This window comes from Lynx rufus, unplaced genomic scaffold (assembly GCF_022079265.1).
Source record: "Lynx rufus isolate CCGP_SWC_20201006 ecotype Redwood Valley unplaced genomic scaffold, mLynRuf1.p SCAF_4, whole genome shotgun sequence".
In the NCBI taxonomy this organism is placed as follows: Eukaryota; Metazoa; Chordata; class Mammalia; order Carnivora; family Felidae; genus Lynx; species Lynx rufus.
The window spans coordinates 3,783,793-3,803,128 of NW_025814856.1; the positions used below are offsets into that span (position 1 = coordinate 3,783,793).

Here is a 19,336-nt window from a genome sequence, read left to right on the forward strand (position 1 = left end):
TGTGTGTATGTGGGGGGTGTATGATTGTGCATGCATGTGGGTGCATGTAGGTGCATGTGCATGTGTGGTGTGCATGACTATGCATGCACGTGCGTGTGCATGTAGGTGCGTGTGCATGTGTGGTGTGCATGAGTGTGCATGCAAGTGGGGGTGTGCATGTAGGTGCGTGTGCATGTGGATGTGCATGAGTGTGCATGCAAGCAGGGGTGTGCATGTAGGTGCATGTGCATATGTGGTGTGCATGACCATGCATGCACGTGTGTGTGCATGTAGGTGCGTGTGCATGTGAGGTGTGCATGAGTGTACGTGCATGCAAGTGTGTGCAGGTGCAGACACACATACGCCTGCATGTGTGGATGTGTGTACACGTGCATGAGTGTGCCTGTGAGTGTGTGTGTGCATGCGTGCATGCATGGATGCAAGTTCAAATTGGAACTCACAGACAGGTGGTGTAACCACCAGCCGCTAGGTTAACTAGGCTGAATCCAAGGCCTGGAAGTCGTCCCGGGGGCACCTCGAACTGGCCTGAGGAGCCCTCTTTCTCTTCTCCCCCACATCCCACCTTTTCACAAGCCCTGGCCATTCAGTCTCAACGTCTGATCTGAACCCAGCCGCCTGTTTCCAGACCCACTGCTACTGCCTTTGCGAAGTGCTGTGGGCCGAGTGTGCCCCTCCCCCCGTTCATTTGGTGATGTCCTGATCACCTACCTGATGGCCTCTGTAGGTGGGGCCCTGGGGAGGCGGTTAGGTCAGGAGGGTGGAGTCTTCCTGAATGGGATGAGTGCCCCTGACAGGAGACTCTCTCCCTCCCTCTCTCCCTCTTCCTCTCCGTCTCTGCCATTTGAAGACGTTTGAGGACCCAGTGAGAGGGCCACTGTCTACAAGCCAGGAACAGAGCCCTCACCAGAGCCCGACCAAGCTGGCACCTGTGTCTCAGACTTCCAGCCTCCGGAACCCTGAGAGATGCATGTCTGCCGTTTGAGGCGCCCGGTGTAGGGCATCTTGTTACAGCCGCCAGACTGCACTAACACACTAGGGCATCCGTCATTTCTGGCCTGACTCTTGCAGTGGTTTCCAGCTGGACGTTCTCTCTGCCTCTTGCCACTTCCTAATTCATTCTCTGCCCTCTACAAGTGTGAACTTGTGTATTTGTTTCCTTTAATTTATATGGTTTAATTTAATTTACTATTTTCTTTTATTTTAGAGGTGAAATTCACATAACATAAAAGCAACCATTTTAAAGTGAGCAGTTCAGCGGTATTTAGGGCATTTCCACAGTCGGACAACTCTGTCTGGTCCCCAGACGTTTTCAGCACCTAGAAAGGTAAGCCCATACCCATAAAGCAGTCCCCATCCCCCAGGCCTCCCAGCCCTCGGCAACCACTAGTCAGCTTTCCTGCTCTATGGAGTTACCTGTCCTGAATAGTTCAGGTATTTCAGAAAAGTGGAAATACACAACCTGTGGTCTTTTGTGTCTGGCTTCCTTCACTGAGTATAATGTTTTCAAGTCTCAGCCAGGTCCTTGCTTGTTAGGGCTGAGGAATGTTCTAGTGTATGGACACATCCCAGTTTGCTTGCCCATTCACGCACTGAGGGACGCTTCAGTCGTTTCCACCTTTGGGCTACTGGGCAAAGGGCTGCTATGAGCATGCTCGCACGTATATTTGTCTGGGTACCAGCTTCCAAGTCTCTGGGCACATAGCTAGGATTGGAATTGCTACCATCAGCTTTCCAAACACATAAGTCAGCCTTCATGTCTTCCAGCAGCTGGGGTGCCTGAGTGGCTCAGTCAGTTAAGCATCCGACTTCAGCTCAGGTCATGATCTCATGGTTCATGAGTTTGAGTCCCGCGTTGGGCTCTGGGCTGACGGCTCAGAGCCTGGAGCCCACTTTTGATTCTGGGTCTCCCTCTGTCTGTCCCTCTGCTGCTTGCACTCTGTCTCTCGCATTGTCTCAAAAATAAATAAACATTAAAAAAAATAAAAAAAATCTTGCAGTAGCTTCCCACGGAGTGGTCAGGGGCTAGCACATTCCGCCTCGTGGCTCAAATCCTCCAAGGCTTTCTCCTCTTTGTCATCTGTGTTTTGGCTTAAGAAACCCCTTCTCATGATAGGTTTCTTTGTATTCCCTGGCCATCTGCATTAGTCATGACTCTCCAGAGAAAGAGAGCCAGTAATATATCTCCATCCATCCATCCATCCATTTGTCCACTCATCCATCCATCCATCCATCTACCACCTATTACCTATCATCTATGTGCACTCACACACAGACACACACACACATGCACACATACACAATTTATTTTAAGGAATTGGCTCATGTGACTGGGGTTTAGCAAGTCTAAAATCCACAGACAAGCCAGCAGGCTGGAGATTCATTTAAGAGTTGATGTTATAGTTTTGAGTCTAAAGGCTAGAAATTTCTATGCTGATATCCTGAATTCCATCTTCCTTAGGAAACCGATTCTTTTCCTCTTCTGCCCTTCAACTGATTGGATGAGGCCCACTCACATCATCAAGTGTAACCTGAAAGTCAACTGACTGTAGGTGTGAATCACATCTAAGATTTACCTATGCAGCAGCATGGAGATCAGTGTTTGAGTAAACCATAGCCTAGCTAGGTTGACACATAAAATGACCACTATTTGGGGGCGCCTGGGTGGCACAGTCGGTTAAGCGTCTGACTTCAGCCAGGTCACGATCTCGCGATCCGTGAGTTCGAGCCCCGCGTCGGGCTCTGGGCCGATGGCTCAGAGCCTGGAGCCTGTTTCCGATTCTGTGTCTCCCTCTCTCTCTGCCCCTCCCCCGTTCATGCTCTGTCTCTCTCTGTCCCAAAAATAAATAAACGTTGAAAAAAAAATTAAAAAAAAAAATTTAAAAAAAAATGACCACTATTTGATCTAAATGACCGTAGTGGTGGCCCCAACGTAGGCAGGTTTTCTCACGGTGCCCTGTTCTTCATTCCTTTTTGGATACCTAAACTGTCTGAAATCAACTCTACACTGTCTTTAGAACGTGAGTCTCATGATCAGGTCTGTGCTGTTCGCAGTCTGGAACCACAGGTGCCCAAACAGAACAATACCCAGTGTCTTTGTTTTTTTTCTGAAAAAAAAAAGGAAGAAAATGAATCCCAGGGCAGAAGAAAGGGGGAATTGGCATGAAAAACCATGACAAGAAGGACATAAAGGTGGCCGGAGGGGCAACCTGCCAGAGGTCGGCTGGGACACCTAGTGAGTGATGAGGACTTTTGAGTCTCCCCTTGACAGGGGTGCTGACAACCAGGGACTGGAAGTAGCAGGAGGGACGGTTATATATTTCCCTCATATTCCTGGAATTGGGAGGTGGGGTTCACAGGACCCAGTGGGGTTCACAGGACACAGCCAATTTCATACAGGAAATGGGCTGAGAAGGGGTGACTGCCAGGCTCAGGGCTTTTCCCATGATGACCTCATCTAGAGTCAGGGACTGGATCCCAACATCTACAGACCTAGACGTACTAGTGGTGTTATTAAACACAAGAGACATCCAGGGACTCAGTTCCGTCTGCAGAGAGTGAAACTATTCACCTGTGACTGCTGCCCCCGATGCAGTGCAGGTGGTGCTGTGACCGCAATACCCCCACGACAACCCCCCTTCAGCCCTTGAATGCTGACTCATTCCTTCCCCTCCCTGGTTCACGCATATCTCCAGTGGAAATGAGCCCAGCCTGCCCCTTAACGCCCCCTTCTGGGCACAGCCGCTTGAAATGCAGGCAAAGTAGTGAATGGAGTTGTAAGGGAGCTGCAGATGAGGGGCAAGTGGGGAGAAGGTGAGGAGGGGAGGACCCAGGTGGGAGGAGGTGAGGAGAGTGAGGGTCCAGGTGGGAGGAAGGGATTGAGGGGGAGGATCCAGGAGGGGAGGAAGATAAGGAGGTGGAGGGTCCAGGTGGGAGGAAGGTGAGGAGGGGGAGGGTCCAGGTGGGAGGATAGTGAGGAGGCAGAGGACTGTGGAGCCCTCGTGCATAATGATGCTCGGGAGGGCTGGGGTAAAGCAGGTGAGGATACTGGTACCCACACAGTGGATGAGAGAAGGATGTAGGTGAAGATACTGGTGAGGACCCAGAGGAGGAGGCAGAGGACACACAGGTCACGATGCAGGTGGAAAGACAGCAAGTAGGTGAGCACTTGGCGCAAATGCAGGCTCACTTCAGACTACGTGCAGGTGCAGTGCAGGTGCATGTGGGCACGGGCTCCCCGGGGGAGGAAGCAAACGTGCAGGTGATCCACAGGGAGGAAGGAGTTGCAGGGGAGGAAGCAGGGGATCACAGCTGCCTCTTCCTCCCTCTCCAAGACCTTCCGACTTTGGGAGACACATGAACTCTCAGTGAAGCTTTATTGTGGGGACTGTGGGCAGGGGTCAGCTGGGACAGCCAAAGACAACCATGTTCTCAGTGAAGTTGGCCAGGTCTTGACACAGCTTCTCATTCTCCTCATCCTGGCATTCATCAGCCTCTGGCCACTGTTCCAGCCAGGTGTCCTTCCCGATGATGTAGCTGATGCTGGGGGGAGGACGGCAGGTCAGGATCAGGGCAGGGAAAGCATGGGAAGGGGCGACCCACTGTGGGGGGTGGGGCATGCACAGGGCTGACACTCACTTGGGTTTCTCTCCCCACAGGTCGGCGGACATGCCCCACATGAGGTAGTGTTTCCCCTCCTGCAGCTTCAGGGCTTCTCTGCACTTGATGTGGCTGATGAACCTGCGCTCCTGTCCAACCTGCACCTCATCAGAGCCTGGAAGGGACGGACAGGGACGCTGAGTGGGGGAGGGCAGGGAACCAGCAAGAAGGAAGTGGAAAGACAGAACACAGACTGCAGGGCTGACCTGATTTGATGATCTGCTCGACAACCATTACGTAATCATCAAAGTCTTCTGACAGCTCCTTCTTGAGAAGCCTGGTCTTGTACACTGATGGGGGAGGAGGGGAAGGACGGTGGGGTCACGGGCAAGGGGGGCTGCGGGGACCCTCAGCTGCAGGCGCACCTGGGTGTATGGCGTCCCCAAGCAGACACATGCAGGGTCACAGCCACACGTGCAATAGTCCCTGCCCCCCAGTAGCACACCTGCCACATGTCTTCCCACAACCACCACGTCACACAGCCACACACGGCCATGTGCACAATTACACTCACCACAGTGGAGTCCTATGCATAACCTCCCATCCACTATCCCCCAGAAGCACTGTCTCTCATCTCCATGGCTTGGCACGACTACAATGTCACACACACAACGGGCAGACGACCATATCCGCTCTCACACTGGCTGCACACCCGGCCGACTCATTAGCGTGGCTCCCCATGCACTCATGGCCCCTCATAACACATTTACACCCACACACACATCGGCTGCAACCACAGGCTGACGTATAGCCATATGCAGCCAGGGGCACTCACAGCCAGTCACGCACACAGCCATGGCCACACAGTGTCGCTCACCCAGGCACCCACGTGCACGTGCCCACTCACCGTAGTCTACTCCTGGTTCACAGGCCTTGTCCAGACGGTCGTCCAGGGTGATCTTTTCATCCATCGGGTGCATGAAGCAGTTCTCTGTGTGGTGGATGAGTGGGGGACATGGTGGTATTACACGCGTTGTCCAGGGCCCCCAGCCCCTGGGTCCGTGTGGGTGTCCACTGGGTGTGGGCTTTCAGAGCCCCCTTGGGCCACCCCCATGGAAGGAGGATCCGGGGGTGTGTGTCCACCCTTCCATGCTTCTCTGCACCCACCCTCGGCACAGCGGCACATGTCTTTGTGACAGAGCTTGCTCAGCAACCCGTCTTCTTTGTCTGGGTGGTAGAACCGGATGCAATTCTCATCTGTGGGCAGAGTGGCAGGGAGGTGTCAGAGGGCTAGGGCCTCCAGCCCAGAGACCCAGGGGCTTGGATTCCCAACTCCAGTCCCTCAGACCTGGAGAGGCCAGGTCCCCAACCCTGGGACCCTCAGGCCCCTGCCTCGCACGGATCCCTTGGACCCTCAGGACCCCCAGCCCCCCAGACCCCCCAGACCCTAGGTGGGCTGCTCACCCAGGTTGTAATAGGAGTACACCTTGACCGACCCGGGCTGAATAAGCCCCACGTTGAAGTACTGGTGCACCTTGAAGGTCAGACAGTCCTCCTGGTCGTGTGAGATCTGGGGGGAAGGAGGAGGCTGGTCAGTGGGGCGACAGGTCATGTGAGATCTGCGGGGAAGGAGGAGGCTGGTCAGTGGGGCGACAGGTCGTGTGAGGACTGGGGGGAAGGAGGAGGCTGGTCAGTGGGGCGACAGGTCGTGTGAGATCTGGGGGGAAGGACGAGACTGGTCAGTGGGGCGACACGGAACGGAGCCCAGCATAGGGTCCTGGGGGTTGAGACAGTGGTGGAGAAAGTGAGGGAGCGGGAGTCTCCACCAAAAGACTGATGAGCACTTCAACACAGCCATTTCCACTTCTCCAAGGCTTGAAGCTACATTATCCCTGCCAGCTTCCTTTCCTAGTTCAGTGTGGCCATGTGATTGAGTTCTGGCCACCAGACTGCTGTCTCTGCCCATGAAAACATCCATGGCTAATGGTACTGAATGCTATATTTAAAAGTTGTTATGGGATGGCACCAGGAGGGCATAGTCGGTTAAATATCTGACTCTTTATCTCAGGTCAGGTCATGATCTCATGGGTTTGTGACTTTGAGCCCCACATTGGGCTCTGCTTGGACAGCACAGAGCTTTCTTGGGATTCTGTCATTACTTCTCTCTGCCCCTCCCCTGCTTCTGTTCTCTCTTTCTGTCTCTCTCAAAATAAATAAACATTAGAAAACTGAAAAGAAAAACTTATTGAGAGGGTAGATCTTAAAAGTTCTCATCACACACACACACACACACACGCATGCATTAAAACTATGTGAAGTAATAAATATGTTAAGTAAACTTATGGTGGTGATCATTTCCCAATATACACATACATCAAATCATTATGTTATGCACCTTAAACTTACACAATTTTATATGTCAATGATACCCCATTCAAGCTGAAAAAATAAAGACAAAGAAAGGGACAGAGAGAGAAACAGAAATAGATATGCATAGACAGGTGTACTGGAGGGACAGGCTAGCACTTAATGAAGTTGGGTAGAGAGTATATGGAACTGTGTTTTACTGCTCTGCAATTTCCCTGTAAGGTTGGAATCCTATAAAAATTTAAGTGCACAAAAAGTCCAGTACAAGAAAACGTCAACCACTAGCTCATGCACAATCCTCTTTTCTTCCAGAGAGGAGGGGTCCAGCAGAGGACTCTAAGATCCTAGGGATTGCAGAGCCCCAAGAAGGAATGTGAGCAGATCCCTGACTTACTGTGTGGAGCAGAAAACCCTTTCCTTAGCCTCCCAACTGGACTTTACCTGAGTGGGAGGCACAAGACTCTTGTGTTGGGACCCTCATATTCTCGAGAGGTTTATTACAGCAGCTAGTGTTACTTATGCTGACTAATATGGGGTGAGGGGACTTTGGGAATTTTGGAAGTTAGCAGGGGGCATGTGAGGATAGGGAAACGGAAAGATGTAAGTAGGGGAGAGGAGGAAGCTCAAGTCAATGTTAGAGAAGAAGGCAGTGACAGAAAGTCAGATGGAGAGCAAACACGGAGAGAGAAAACCCAGGGGGTGCGGAGCAAGGGGAATGCTTTTCAGCACTGAGCACTTTATTTTTTAAACCCAAGTGGCTCCTTTCAAAAGTTGTTTAGGACTATGATGAGAAGTTGGAGGAAGCAAGTGTAAAATGAGGTTAGAAGGAGACTGGTCAGAAGGTAAGCTGCTTAGAAAAGATGAGAGGACCTGGGTTGTCCACCTTCTTTTTATGCCCCTTCCCTCCACCACCCAGCAGCAGAGACCCCTTACTTCCTAGACTGGGCTTGGTGTGGCCCAGAATGAGGCCTGCCTGGTAGACGTCAGATCCCCATTGGAAGCCTTACCTTGTCCAAGTAGATGGTGACGGTGTTCTTATTTGAGAAGGCCTTGTTCAGCTCGTACATAGAGATGTATCTGTCAACACCGTTGCTCAGCTGCGGAAGGGTAAGACTTGTGAAAATTGCCCTCAAGCCTTTGTCCACTGATGCCAGCCCCCAAGCCCAAGCCCTTCATACCAGGTCAAGGTCACCAGTGTCAGGAGAAAAGCCAGTCATCATGGATATATCCAGGATCGACATGGTAGCATCCTGGTCTCCCAGGTACCTGAATAGGGCAGGGAGAGGGCACTTGGGTCCCAGGGTAGGGTCAGCCCTGGGGCACAGTGTCTGCACAAGGGGGTCTGGTCAGAGACTGGGGTTACTGGTTCCCACACAGCAGCACAGAAGGATATTAGATTGTGGGAAACACTCCCCAAACGGAATAAAGGAAAGGCAGTGTCATGGTCAAGGTGACTAAAAGCTCAGGCTCTGGAGCCCCTTTGCACGGGTTCAAATCCCAGCTCCATATGACATTTGATGAGTCACTTGACCTCTCCATGCCTCAATTCGTCCAGAAAGTGCAGACGAGAAAATGTTACCATGCTCTAGCTCGATAACGCCAGGCCCCCAGCACCAGGGGACATTAGTCGTAATTGCATAAAGTACGAGTACAAATCTTGTCTCTGGATCTTGGGTCCACCAATCATTGTGCAAATCACAGACACGCATCACGGTCAGTGACCAAGCACGTCATTCCTTTCAAAGTCTGTCTGTGATGGGGCACCGAGCAGTTCATGCACAGACAGCAAGGCCTGTGGTTGTGGCACTTCCTTATCTCCCAGGGATAAACCGCATGACGTTTCACAAAACTGGTCAACTGGCAGGGGGATCTGCCAGCCAGGATGAAAGGCAGCAGAGAAATGAAGACACTGGAGGCAAAATTTGAAAGCACAGAAACGGAGTTAGAGAAGGAGCAGCAGACTGTGCGAATGTCACCCTTGCTGCCATTGGAGGGGCCGACCGGCTCTCTTGTGACATCGGCCGCTCAGAAGATTAGAGTTGGAAGCTGACCTAACTTAGAAGGGAGCGTGACAGTTCACTATGTCACAGGAAAGATGCCTGCTCAATCCCTACCCCAAGTGACACAACAGAAGGAAGACCCACAGCACTTTTGGTAAGTGTTTTACAAAGGAGAACAAGAACTGCTTGTTATCTCCATGTTCTAATGTTGTAGTTTACAGCATGCTAAGCAAATTCTCATGTTACTGTAATTTCCATTTCTCTGTACCCTCCTAACTGGCAGTTTGAGAGTTCTGAAGCTGTGATAAAACGCTTTAAAGGTCATGCAACAATGGCAACTTCCCCCACTGATTTGTTGACAGTGCTTGAATAATTTCAGGTTATGGGGCCATCGCTCGTGTTGGACTGCCAATGCAAAGTGAGGACTGCCTGGGGTACCCACCTCCTGGCAGGTACTTCAGACAATACCAGATGCACAATATGCTCTTAGAAAGGATTAGGTCATGGAAAGGAGAAGTCTTGCTATAGACAGAGGAATGGCCAAGATGACCCCCAGTGACCCATCACTTACTTGGCACAGATGTCAAGGATCATGGTGTCCAGGGCTTCCTGAGGCCTCTTGACTAGAAACACAGACAGAAAAATGGGAGGGGGATGTCCCTGGGTCCCAACTCAGGAAGGAGGCAGACATTAGAATGAGGGCGGGGGAAGGGTAACAGGTAGGGTCTTAACTCTTTTACCATCTTCAGGAGCTCGTCGTATATCAACCCTGAGGTCAAACTTCTTGCAGGTGTGTTTGCTTTTGAGCTTGGCATGGTACATTGTCACCACCTGGTGAGATCACAGGGCAGTGCAGTGTCAGCCCACTTGAGTTGAGAAGAGCGTCCCTCGGGGCCAGAGGGGCTGAGAGAAGGCGGGCCAAGCTGGTGTGTGTTCCTGTTCCTTACCGACAAGGTGCCTTGTCCTTTCCCTTTAGCTGTTACTACAAAATCCTCATTTTTCTTGGTCTGCAGGGAGCAGGGAGAGAAGAGAGAGGATTTGGGAACCAAGCCTTCCCCTGGTTGCTACAGTCATATGCCCTATTTCTTGCCTGTGGCAAACACTGGTTGTTGTGGAGGGGGACGGCAAACGTTTGGCTAGGCAGTTGTACCTCTGCTGACCGCTGGAGGCTAGCAGATTCCCAGAGGATGGTGTGCCTGATGGCAGAGCTGCGGCTGGGCAGTTCAATGGATACTTCCAGGTTCAGGTCCTTGTGGTCAGGGACATCCTTCTGGAATTGGGCCAAGGCCTGGAACACCATGAAGGTGGCCTAGAGCCCATGAGAAAGAACGAGCGTGAGCCAGGAGACTGAGAAAGTGGTTAGAACCCACTGGGGAAGGAAGAGACTCAGATCAGAGGGAAGGGGGTACTGGGACTATAGCTTAGGACCCCCTCCCCCAGAGAAGGTGAGGATAAGATTAGGGGTTGTTAGACACTGAGGACTTGTTCTTGATTCTCCAAGGGACAGTGGCTTAGACAAGAGCTTGGACACACTGAGAACAGGTCTAGAATCCACCAGAAATTGTAGGTATAGGACTGAAACTCTAGCACCATTGAAAATATGGCACAACCCATCCAGGGCAGAGTCTAGGACAAAGGTTTGGAGCCACTGAGAATGTGTTTAGAACCCATTTGTGTAAAAGGAATGAAGTTGGAGGGGCGCCTGGGTCGCTTAGTCAGTTAAGCGTCCGACTGTGGCTCAGGTCATGATCTCGTGGTCCGTGAGTTCGAGCCCCGTGTCGGGCTCTGTGCTGGCAGCTCAGAGCCTGGAGTCTGTTTTGGATTCTGTGTCTCCCTCTCTCTCTGCCCCTCCCCTGCTCATGCTCTGTCTCTCTCTGTCTCAAAAGTAAATAAACGTTAAAATAAAAAAAATTAAAAAAAAAAGGAATGAATTTGGATCTTGGGGTTACTGATCATATGCTCTAGATTTCAAATGGACAGAGACTGGCAGCTTTCCAGGAAGAAAGGGGTCAACTGGAGACTGAGGCTATTGAAACCGTGTCCTAGAACCCACTCTCCTGGGTCAGAGAGGCTTATATGCTGTCCTAGATGATGTCCAAGAACATGATCTAGAACCCACAGTAAGATGAACTAACTCTGGGTGCTGGTGGAACTGGGATCCTGGTCTAGATATCAGGAGGCTCAGAACACAGCTTGGGCATCCAGAATGTAGTCTGGAATCTTCCACTGGGTTCACAACTAAAAAATCCTGACCTCTCAATTCCATTACAGCCACTGTGGCTTGTGGGACAGAAGGACTGCCCCTCTTGGTTAACATGTTCTCTGGGAGACCAGTGGGAAGCCAGAGGAGGTAGGCATGCAGGTGCCTGGGGGATATGGGGTCACTTGCCTGGGTGGAGCCATAGCCACCTTCGTAGTATCTCTGCTCATTGAGCCAGCTGGCGATGGGACGAGCAGAGTCAAAGTCTTTGAGCACCAGCTGGGCCAAGAGGGCATAGGATGTGGCCTCCACGTTGTAGAGGTGCTTGCCAGGCTCCTCCCAACTTGTCTTCTCTGCAAAGAGATGCACCCCCCGCATCCCGTCCCCCATGCTCACTGCGCTGTCCAGTCTTGGGATGGCTCAAGAAAACTCAGAAAAAGACTCACAATAGACTCCTTGGTGTTCAGGTGTCCTGACTGACAAGAGTTTGTGAGGCCCTCCCTCTGTCTCTCAAAACATCATGTGCTGTCCTGTCCTAACACTGTGATGCTCTATAGCAATCTATTTACTCATTTGTTTCCTCAACTGGAATGTGAACCACGTTGGCAGGGGCTGTGCTGTATTCACTGCGATGTCCCAAGTGCCCACGAAAGCACTTGTGGCAGAGATCATCATTAAAAAGCATTCCCTCCTCAGGGACACCTGGGTGGCTCAGTCGGTGGAGCTTCCAACTTTGGTTCAGGTCATGATCTCACGGTTCAGGAGTTCAAGCCCCACATCAGGATGTCTGCTGTCAGCACGGAGCCAGCTTTGCACTCTCTGTCTCCTACTGTCTCTGCCTCTCCCCTGCTCATGCCCTCTCTTTCAAAATAAATGAACATTAAAAAAAAAAAAAAACACTGCTCCCTCCTCCTGGGCACACAGTTGGACTACATCTCCCAAAAGTCTTTGCAGGCAGGTGCAGCCACATGACCGAGCTCTGTATGATGGAATGGACACTGGCAATGTTAGGGGCCCCTTCCATGCCTGGTCTACCTCCCTTAAACAATCCACCTGACCATTTCCCCTTATGCTTACATGGAGTGGATCCCAAGCACCCCGTGGTGGCAAAGTCATGAAAAGATAGAGGCCCAGATCTCCACATGACTGTCTGGAAGAGAGCTGTCCACCAACAACAAGCTTCCATTGTGCTAAACCACCTCAGTATATGTACTGACACATGTTACATCAGTGAGTGCAAACCTGATGCGGTATATTACCTGAGCCAATGATTAAGTGCTCACTGTGTGCTGGGCACTGTGCTAAATTCCCTATGGCATTATCTTATCTAATCCTAATTACCCTTGAGATAATGACGACAACAACATCGGAATAGAGCTCTCACTGTATGCTGGACCTTCTACCTGCATTACTCCTTCAATCTTGTCAACCACCTATGATGTAAGTATCTTCTTCAGATGAGGTCCAGGGAGGGTCAGTGACTTTTACAAAGTCGCACGGTGAGAATGTGGCAGAGGGGGATTTGAATTTGGGTCTGTCTGATGTCGGAGCCCACGTCCTTGTTCCTGTGTCATAGCAAGTGCTCAACACACACTTGTTGAATGAATGATGCCATGTTCTTGTGTAGCTTACAGTGAGGATTTCTCACACCTCAGAGCCATTCACCAAGCAGGGCTTAGCACCATCCACTCCAGCTCAACCTGAAGCTGCCCATCCTAGCATAGCTTAGAGCCACACATGCCAGCTCAAGATGACCACCCCCAAACCATGGCCATGCATTCCTCTGTACTTCACCAGGATGCCACTCACCTTTGGCTGTGCTCAGAAATTTTTTGAGGAGATCTTCCTTCAGCCTGCCTAATCGGGCCAGGGCGTAGCCTGCAATGGCCACAGAATATGGTCTCCGCAGGTTACTATAGTGGAATTCAATATAATCGCCTGCCTTATTGATGTTCTTTTCCAGGCTCTGTGAGAAAAAGGATTGGTTTTCTGGTAAGTTGGACATCGCAACCACAGAGAGCTGGTAAGCATCACACAAATGCCAATTCTTGGGTATGAGGAAGGATTCTGTCCTTGGGACATATTTGTTTAGAATCTTTTTTTTTTCTTTTTTGGGTTTTCCAGACATTTTAGTATCCGTGAACTGCCTCGTTGCTGAGTAACTCTGATGCGCCTGGGACAGTTTATATACCCAGTGGTGTTTTGGTAACAGTTTAAGCACCAGCTCTCCGGAGTGTGTATGGGGGCCAGGGGTCTGTTTCATCGCCTGCCGATTACTGTGGTGTAAATGCTCCCACTGTGGGCAATTTCAAGCTATCAACATAATGGCCCTGAACATAAAGGGGAGAATATGTGTCGCAGATAGACACTCATGACCTAGCATGACCCAGCTTCAGCACCCCACTGGGAAACCTCTTCTCTAATCATCAGCCTTAGAGCTAACACTTACTATATGGCAGTCACACAAGCAATCGCTGAACTTCAGGATCCTATGGGGTTGGCATTATTTTCATCATCATCTCTACTGCACGAATGACAAGATTGAGACCCAGAGAGATGATGGAAGGAGGAAGACATGATGTGCAGCGTTCACGAACTTTCTTGGTGTAAATATTACCATGGCCAATTTCAAACTATGTGGAGTCAGTGAATGCAGAGTTGGGGGGAGGGGGGCAGTAGCACAGAAGTAGATAGCATTTCCACCTTATAGGTACATAACCTCGAGATGGATAGATTTGTCATAGATAATGAGGGAAAGTAATAAAACAATCAGGAAGTGATGAGTTTTGAGTGTTTCTTACCTTTGCTTTTAATGCTTAGTGTTTAGTCTAAAGTCAGTTTACATAATTTGCTTGAAAGGAATGATTGTGTTTAACAACTAGCTTGTGAAAGTCCTGGAAGTTTAACGGTTGGCTTTCACAGACTGATCCCAGCACACTCTTCATCTGCACCCCAGTAATCTGGGTCTACAGCCTATGCTATACTCAGGCATAGTGTTGCCATTTTGTAGAGGAAATGTTGGTGCCTTGCAGCAGAAACTAATCCTTTTCCCGCCAGCTGCCTGTCCTCCATCTACTCTTGACTTTTGCAGAAACTTCGGTCTTTCATTCACTCGGCCACAGTGGAAGCAGCCATATTTGCTCAGTAAGACCTACTTCCTGCCCTCAAGCTGATTGGTCCAGGTATGACCACCTGACCCGGGGTGGGCCAATCAGAATTTCCCCTATGGGAATCTGAAAGCTCTAGGTTTGGTCTGGCTATTTCCCCAAGGAAGGCAGCCAAGTTCTGCTGGGCAGGCTGGGTGGCAGGGAGAGAGGAATTATTGGCCCCAGAACGGCCTGGGTCCCTCTGAGGCCCTCAAGTCAACAGCCCTGTCCCCTCTATCTTGAGTCTGATGAAGGGAGGGGCAGCTGCCTGAGGTAAAATCTGGGCTCTCCACCTTGGCAAGTTAAGGTCAAACAAACCACTCTCAAACCCCAGGACAAAGCAGAGGGAGTAATTGCAGAGACTCTCGGGAGTCCATCTTTCTAAGCTTCTCTGCTTCAGAACCAAAACCAGAGGAAAAAGAGACAGCCGTGAGCCAATATTTGTAATCACTTCCTTTTTGGGGTCATGGGCCCCTTGGAAAATTTCCTAAAAGATCTCCTGAACTAAGAGAGTAGCCTTGATGTGTTCTTGGGTCTGGGTTGTGCCTTTTCTTCAGGGAAGCAGCAAGGTATGCTGCACTGCTCATGCAGCAGTGATGGGGAAAGCAGGCTGAGGGGGCTTTTGTTGAAATTGGCTGACACTCTCTGGACAGGGTAAAGCAGGCAGAAAGGACCCATTCTTTGATCTCTTTCTGTCTTAGTTTTCTCCCCTGTAACCTGGGGATAAGAAGAGTAGCCTACGTCTCGGACTCTCAGAAGGATTACAGGACTTAGCATGTGCAGCACTTAGATGAGCATCTTAGTTAACTGCTCAAAAAATGCTGGGAATTATTATGGTTTTATGGGCATTATGGCTGCTGTGGTGGCTGCTATTGCACTGGGAGGACCGGGAATCACCCGAATGCAACACCTCACCCTCCAAGGTGGATGTGCCATGGGTAGGGAGGCGAGAAGGAGACGGTGGCAGACACTTACATTGACCCTTTGCTTGCAAATATCTTTAGCCTCTTCCAATGCAATGAGAACAAAGGCTGTGAGGGACACATCCTTCTCCTCACTCTCCTGGTAGCCACCCTAGAATGGGAAGCAAGAAACAAGGATAGTATGACCACTGTGTCCCCACATGCTGACCAAACCTCTTGTAGGGTCAGCAGGTCAAGGCAGGGTTGAGTCTCTCAGCAGTATCTCCCCTAGGTGGGCCACACTTTTCAGTATTCATTGATTCAGCAATTGTTGCTGGTGCTGTGGATAAGATGGTGCGCAAGAACTAGACACCAGCCCCAACCCCCACAGTGCTCCCCATCTAGTAGGGGAGACAGACATGAACCAATTGGCTCACCAGTAGACATATCATAACAAATTGGTGAGTGCGGTGCAGGAGGAGAAGTGGATGTGGCAGTGAGATTGGAAAGTGGGAGTGTGACTCAGTTGGGGAGATCAGGAAAGATTTCCTTGCAGGATGACCAGGGTTGGCATGACAGACAGTGAGAACAGCATGTGCAAAGACCCCGTGGCTGGGTAGAGCAAAGCTCCTTCCAGTACAGATGGCATGTGATGGGGGTAGGGGGATGGTGTGAGATTGGAAATCTGAAATGTCAGGCTAAGGCAGTGATTCTCCACTTTATGCATGCATCAGCACCTCATGGCAGGGGGAGGGGGTGTTGTAGCAACTGTGATCCCTAGGTCCTACTCCTGAAGTTTCTGATTCCTGCATCTCACGTCTATATTGAGATCATACTTTTCTAACAAGTTTGAAGGTGATTATGCAGCTACTGGCCTGGGGACCACATTTGGAGAACCACAGCTGGGAAGGGTTCTATATTTTCAGAGTGAAGGGGGAGGGACTTTGGTGTTGCACTAGCCTCTGAAGGTCTCTGGTCTTCGCATTGGGAAAGTGACACTCTCAGCTGAAGGGGTAGCCTTTCTCCTGTCTATCCTGTGACTCCAGTCGTCCCTCCCCCAGCTTGCCCGATACCCATGCTTCTTACAGTCATTGCTTGGGACATTACGGGCGCATCTTCCCGGAAGACCCCGTCGGGATTCTGCCTGTGAAGGATCAGCCATTTGACCGCCCCGCAGATGACATCGGCCTGAATGGCAATGAGATTGGAAGCCAGAGAGAAGACCTTGACCACGTAGGCTGTCAGCCTGTGGGCGGCACAAAGCGTCAGCCAATCGCCTCCGGGATCCAGAGACTGCCATTCCAGGAAACCAATGAGCAGAGAGGGGCGGGGCCTACAGGCTGGCCCAGCTTCCCCACCCAAGGCAGGCGCCAGCCTAGCCACAGGGGGCGCTTGATGTCCACAGGCCACGTGGCAGCTCAAGGTGGGCACCTCATCTCTGTGGGCTGAGGGTCCATAGCACAGGGTGTTCGGGCGACACCTGGCTGGAACACCCCAGGCAGGCCTGCTCAGTGGGGTGCCAGAACCACTCACCAGGTGCTGGGCTTCCTGTCCAGGTAGGCCGCATAGGCCGAATTGTCCTGTCTGTAGGCCAGCTGCTGGGAGTACCCTGCAGGGAAGCCAGAAGTGTCTCCAGAGGAGCAGGGGCTGAGTGGAGGGGCTCAGGGGACAAGGATTCTCTGAGGGGCGAGACAGGGGTTCAGGGAGGAATGAGGGGGCTCAGGGCTGAGCAGGGAAGTCTGCTAGAAGAGCGGAAGGGGCTTCTAAAAGGGGAAGGAGTTCTCAGAGGAGAGGGGTTCAGAGAGGCGAAGGATCTCAAGGGGGTTCAGGGCAAGGGGGCCTCAGGGAGAGAGGGAGTTCTAGAGGGCTCAGAGGGGCCCAGGGTCTCAGAGAGGGCAAAGGTCAAGGGAGGTCTTTGAAAAGAAGGGATCCTGAAAGGGGAGGAGCTTAGAGGAAGGGCGTGGCCTGGAAAGGGGCCTGGGTCTCAGGGAGGACCCTGCTCTGGAGGTGGCTGGAGCAGAGAGGGTCTCCCAGGCAGACCCACCGGTTTCGATGAGCTGCAAGGCTTCCTTTCGCTTTGTGGGTCCCAACTTGTCCCACTGCTCCGTTTGGTCCAGGTAATGGACGGCAATGACCGTGGGCGTCATGCTTTTCATGTTCTGCTCCCCACAGCCCGAGGGGATCACAATGAGGTTTTTCAGTCGCTCCGCGTCAATGGCATCCTCAGTCAACTGAGCCACCGGGGTCCCTGCAACCGGGCGGGAGGACGGGGCTCAAGCAACTCACCCACCATGGGGTGGGGTGAGAAGGGTCAGGGCTGTCCACAGCGATCCCAGGCTCCAGGCAGCCAGTGCCAAAGAGGTCAGGGGCAGTTGGGGGCTGAGGGGACGTGATGGTAGGAGGTAGGAGGCGGGGGTAGGGGAGTGGGGAGGGTGTCTACATTTGTAGGGAAGGGGGTCTTATGCTTCACACAAATCTGCTCCCTGAGCCTCTTGTTACAAGTGGCAAATTAATTCCAGAACAATCGTCATCAATACTTAGATCATGCTTCATGCTGTTGCCAGGCGCTGTTCTAGAGAAACATCATACAGTATCTCATTTAATCCTCTCAACAAGCCTTTGATATAGGTACTATTATTCACCCCATCACAGATGAGAAAACCAAGGGTCTCTCCCCCAAACCTTACAGCTTACAGGTTACAAGGTGCTTTTCCAGGAACTTCTTTTCCCTTCTGGCTCCAGTTGTCCAACTCAGACAATTAGTTCCAGAATTTCCTGCTCTTGAACTATACTGTTTCTCATTTAAGCTTCTCTATCAGCAAAGCTATTTGCTGAACTAAATACTGCCTGGAACCCTCTATAAAACAGATCAGGGAGGTGGCCTGCTGTTCTAGCTGTAGTGGAGGCAGGGGACGCACGGTAGCATATACACCCAGAATTCGGAGAAATTAGGTCCCCTTCTCCAGAGCTGTGCCTTCCTGGGCGAGGGTCAGTGGCAGCTCACCTTGCAGGAGGATCCTGGTCTCTGAATCTGTGTCTGGTACCTGGTCACTGAGGTCTGCGGCATGGACCTCCTCTCGCTGCACTCCGTCTGCCAGTGGAATGGGAGGGACCCGTGGCGTCACCCTCTCCCACAAGGCCCTGCCTCTCCACCTACCCCGCACCCCCAGGTCTCAACCCTTCTGCTGTGGCTGACTCACTTTGGCCCCGGTTTTCTGGATCCAATGTGTGAACAGCCACAGTTTTGTTGACTCTGATCCCTTCAGGCTGAACAGTGTTGGGATGGGATGGGGGAGGGGGAAGTCAGGTGAATAAAAGAACAGACACAGCTCATCAGCAGGGCATGGGCACGATGGCATCACCCATCCTAGTTCTGTGACTGGGAGTCAGTTTACCCCCACTGCCTCTCAAATGTCCTTAAAAGAAAAGAATGTGCATAAAGTGCTGAGTACAATGCCTGGCACTTAGTAAGCGCTCAGTTAAACTAGGGGCTATCTTATTATCAATGTCCCAAGTGAAGCTCTCCTTCCATGCTGGACTGCTGCTGTTTGTGCCCTTCCATCACACATTCTCCTTGAAGCTGGTACTAATGCACACCTTTTCCTTTGGAGACCCAGTCTCCTCCATGGCATGCTGGTAAACATTTGGTAGCCATCTCTCCAGGAAGAAAAGATCCTGATTTGTGGCACTGGCAGTTTCCATCCCGCGAACATCCCTGCCATGATAGATTTCAAGCTACCAGCATCAGAGGGTGCAGAATTGGGAGTTGTGGACACACTGTCTCTGGGGAGCGCCGTGCAGGCTCCAGCGCCCTCTTGGGTTTCTTCCCATGTTGCCACACTGAGCCACACTGGGACCCCTGATAAAAGGGATAATTAAGATTGTGCTCCTGGGGGCTCCTGTCTGCCTGGATGGAAGAGCATGGGATTCTTGACCTTGGGGTTGTAAGTTCGAGTCCCACATAGGGCATGGGGATTACTTAAAAATAAAATCTAAAAGAAAAAAAAAGAGTTTGTTCCATTAAGGAAAGAAATATATAATAATAATTATATATAATTATATAATAATAATATATATATTATAATAATATATAATATATTATAATAAATTCTAGTTTGGGTATAA

The 19,336-nt window shown here is 51.1% G+C and overlaps 1 protein-coding gene across 1 annotated transcript in view; it reads right to left on the minus strand.

Moving 5' to 3' along the window:
- Window positions 1–4,354: 4,354 nt before the first annotated feature.
- Window positions 4,355–19,336, minus strand: part of LOC124522820 (complement C3-like) — a 46,027-nt gene continuing 31,045 nt past the window's right edge. The window contains exons 22-41 of the mRNA XM_047094454.1: window positions 18,412–18,478; window positions 18,216–18,302; window positions 17,256–17,459; window positions 16,745–16,820; window positions 16,298–16,457; window positions 15,285–15,383; window positions 12,973–13,129; window positions 11,353–11,516; window positions 10,114–10,272; window positions 9,911–9,970; window positions 9,704–9,794; window positions 9,535–9,586; window positions 8,142–8,229; window positions 7,971–8,060; window positions 6,061–6,166; window positions 5,764–5,853; window positions 5,504–5,587; window positions 4,863–4,946; window positions 4,636–4,771; window positions 4,355–4,539 (exon numbers count right to left, since the gene is read on the minus strand). Coding sequence (XP_046950410.1) covers window positions 4,398–4,539; window positions 4,636–4,771; window positions 4,863–4,946; window positions 5,504–5,587; window positions 5,764–5,853; window positions 6,061–6,166; window positions 7,971–8,060; window positions 8,142–8,229; window positions 9,535–9,586; window positions 9,704–9,794; window positions 9,911–9,970; window positions 10,114–10,272; window positions 11,353–11,516; window positions 12,973–13,129; window positions 15,285–15,383; window positions 16,298–16,457; window positions 16,745–16,820; window positions 17,256–17,459; window positions 18,216–18,302; window positions 18,412–18,478 — 2,196 coding nt within the window. The 3' untranslated portion in view covers window positions 4,355–4,397. The remainder of the gene's footprint in view (window positions 4,540–4,635; window positions 4,772–4,862; window positions 4,947–5,503; window positions 5,588–5,763; window positions 5,854–6,060; window positions 6,167–7,970; window positions 8,061–8,141; window positions 8,230–9,534; window positions 9,587–9,703; window positions 9,795–9,910; window positions 9,971–10,113; window positions 10,273–11,352; window positions 11,517–12,972; window positions 13,130–15,284; window positions 15,384–16,297; window positions 16,458–16,744; window positions 16,821–17,255; window positions 17,460–18,215; window positions 18,303–18,411; window positions 18,479–19,336) is intronic.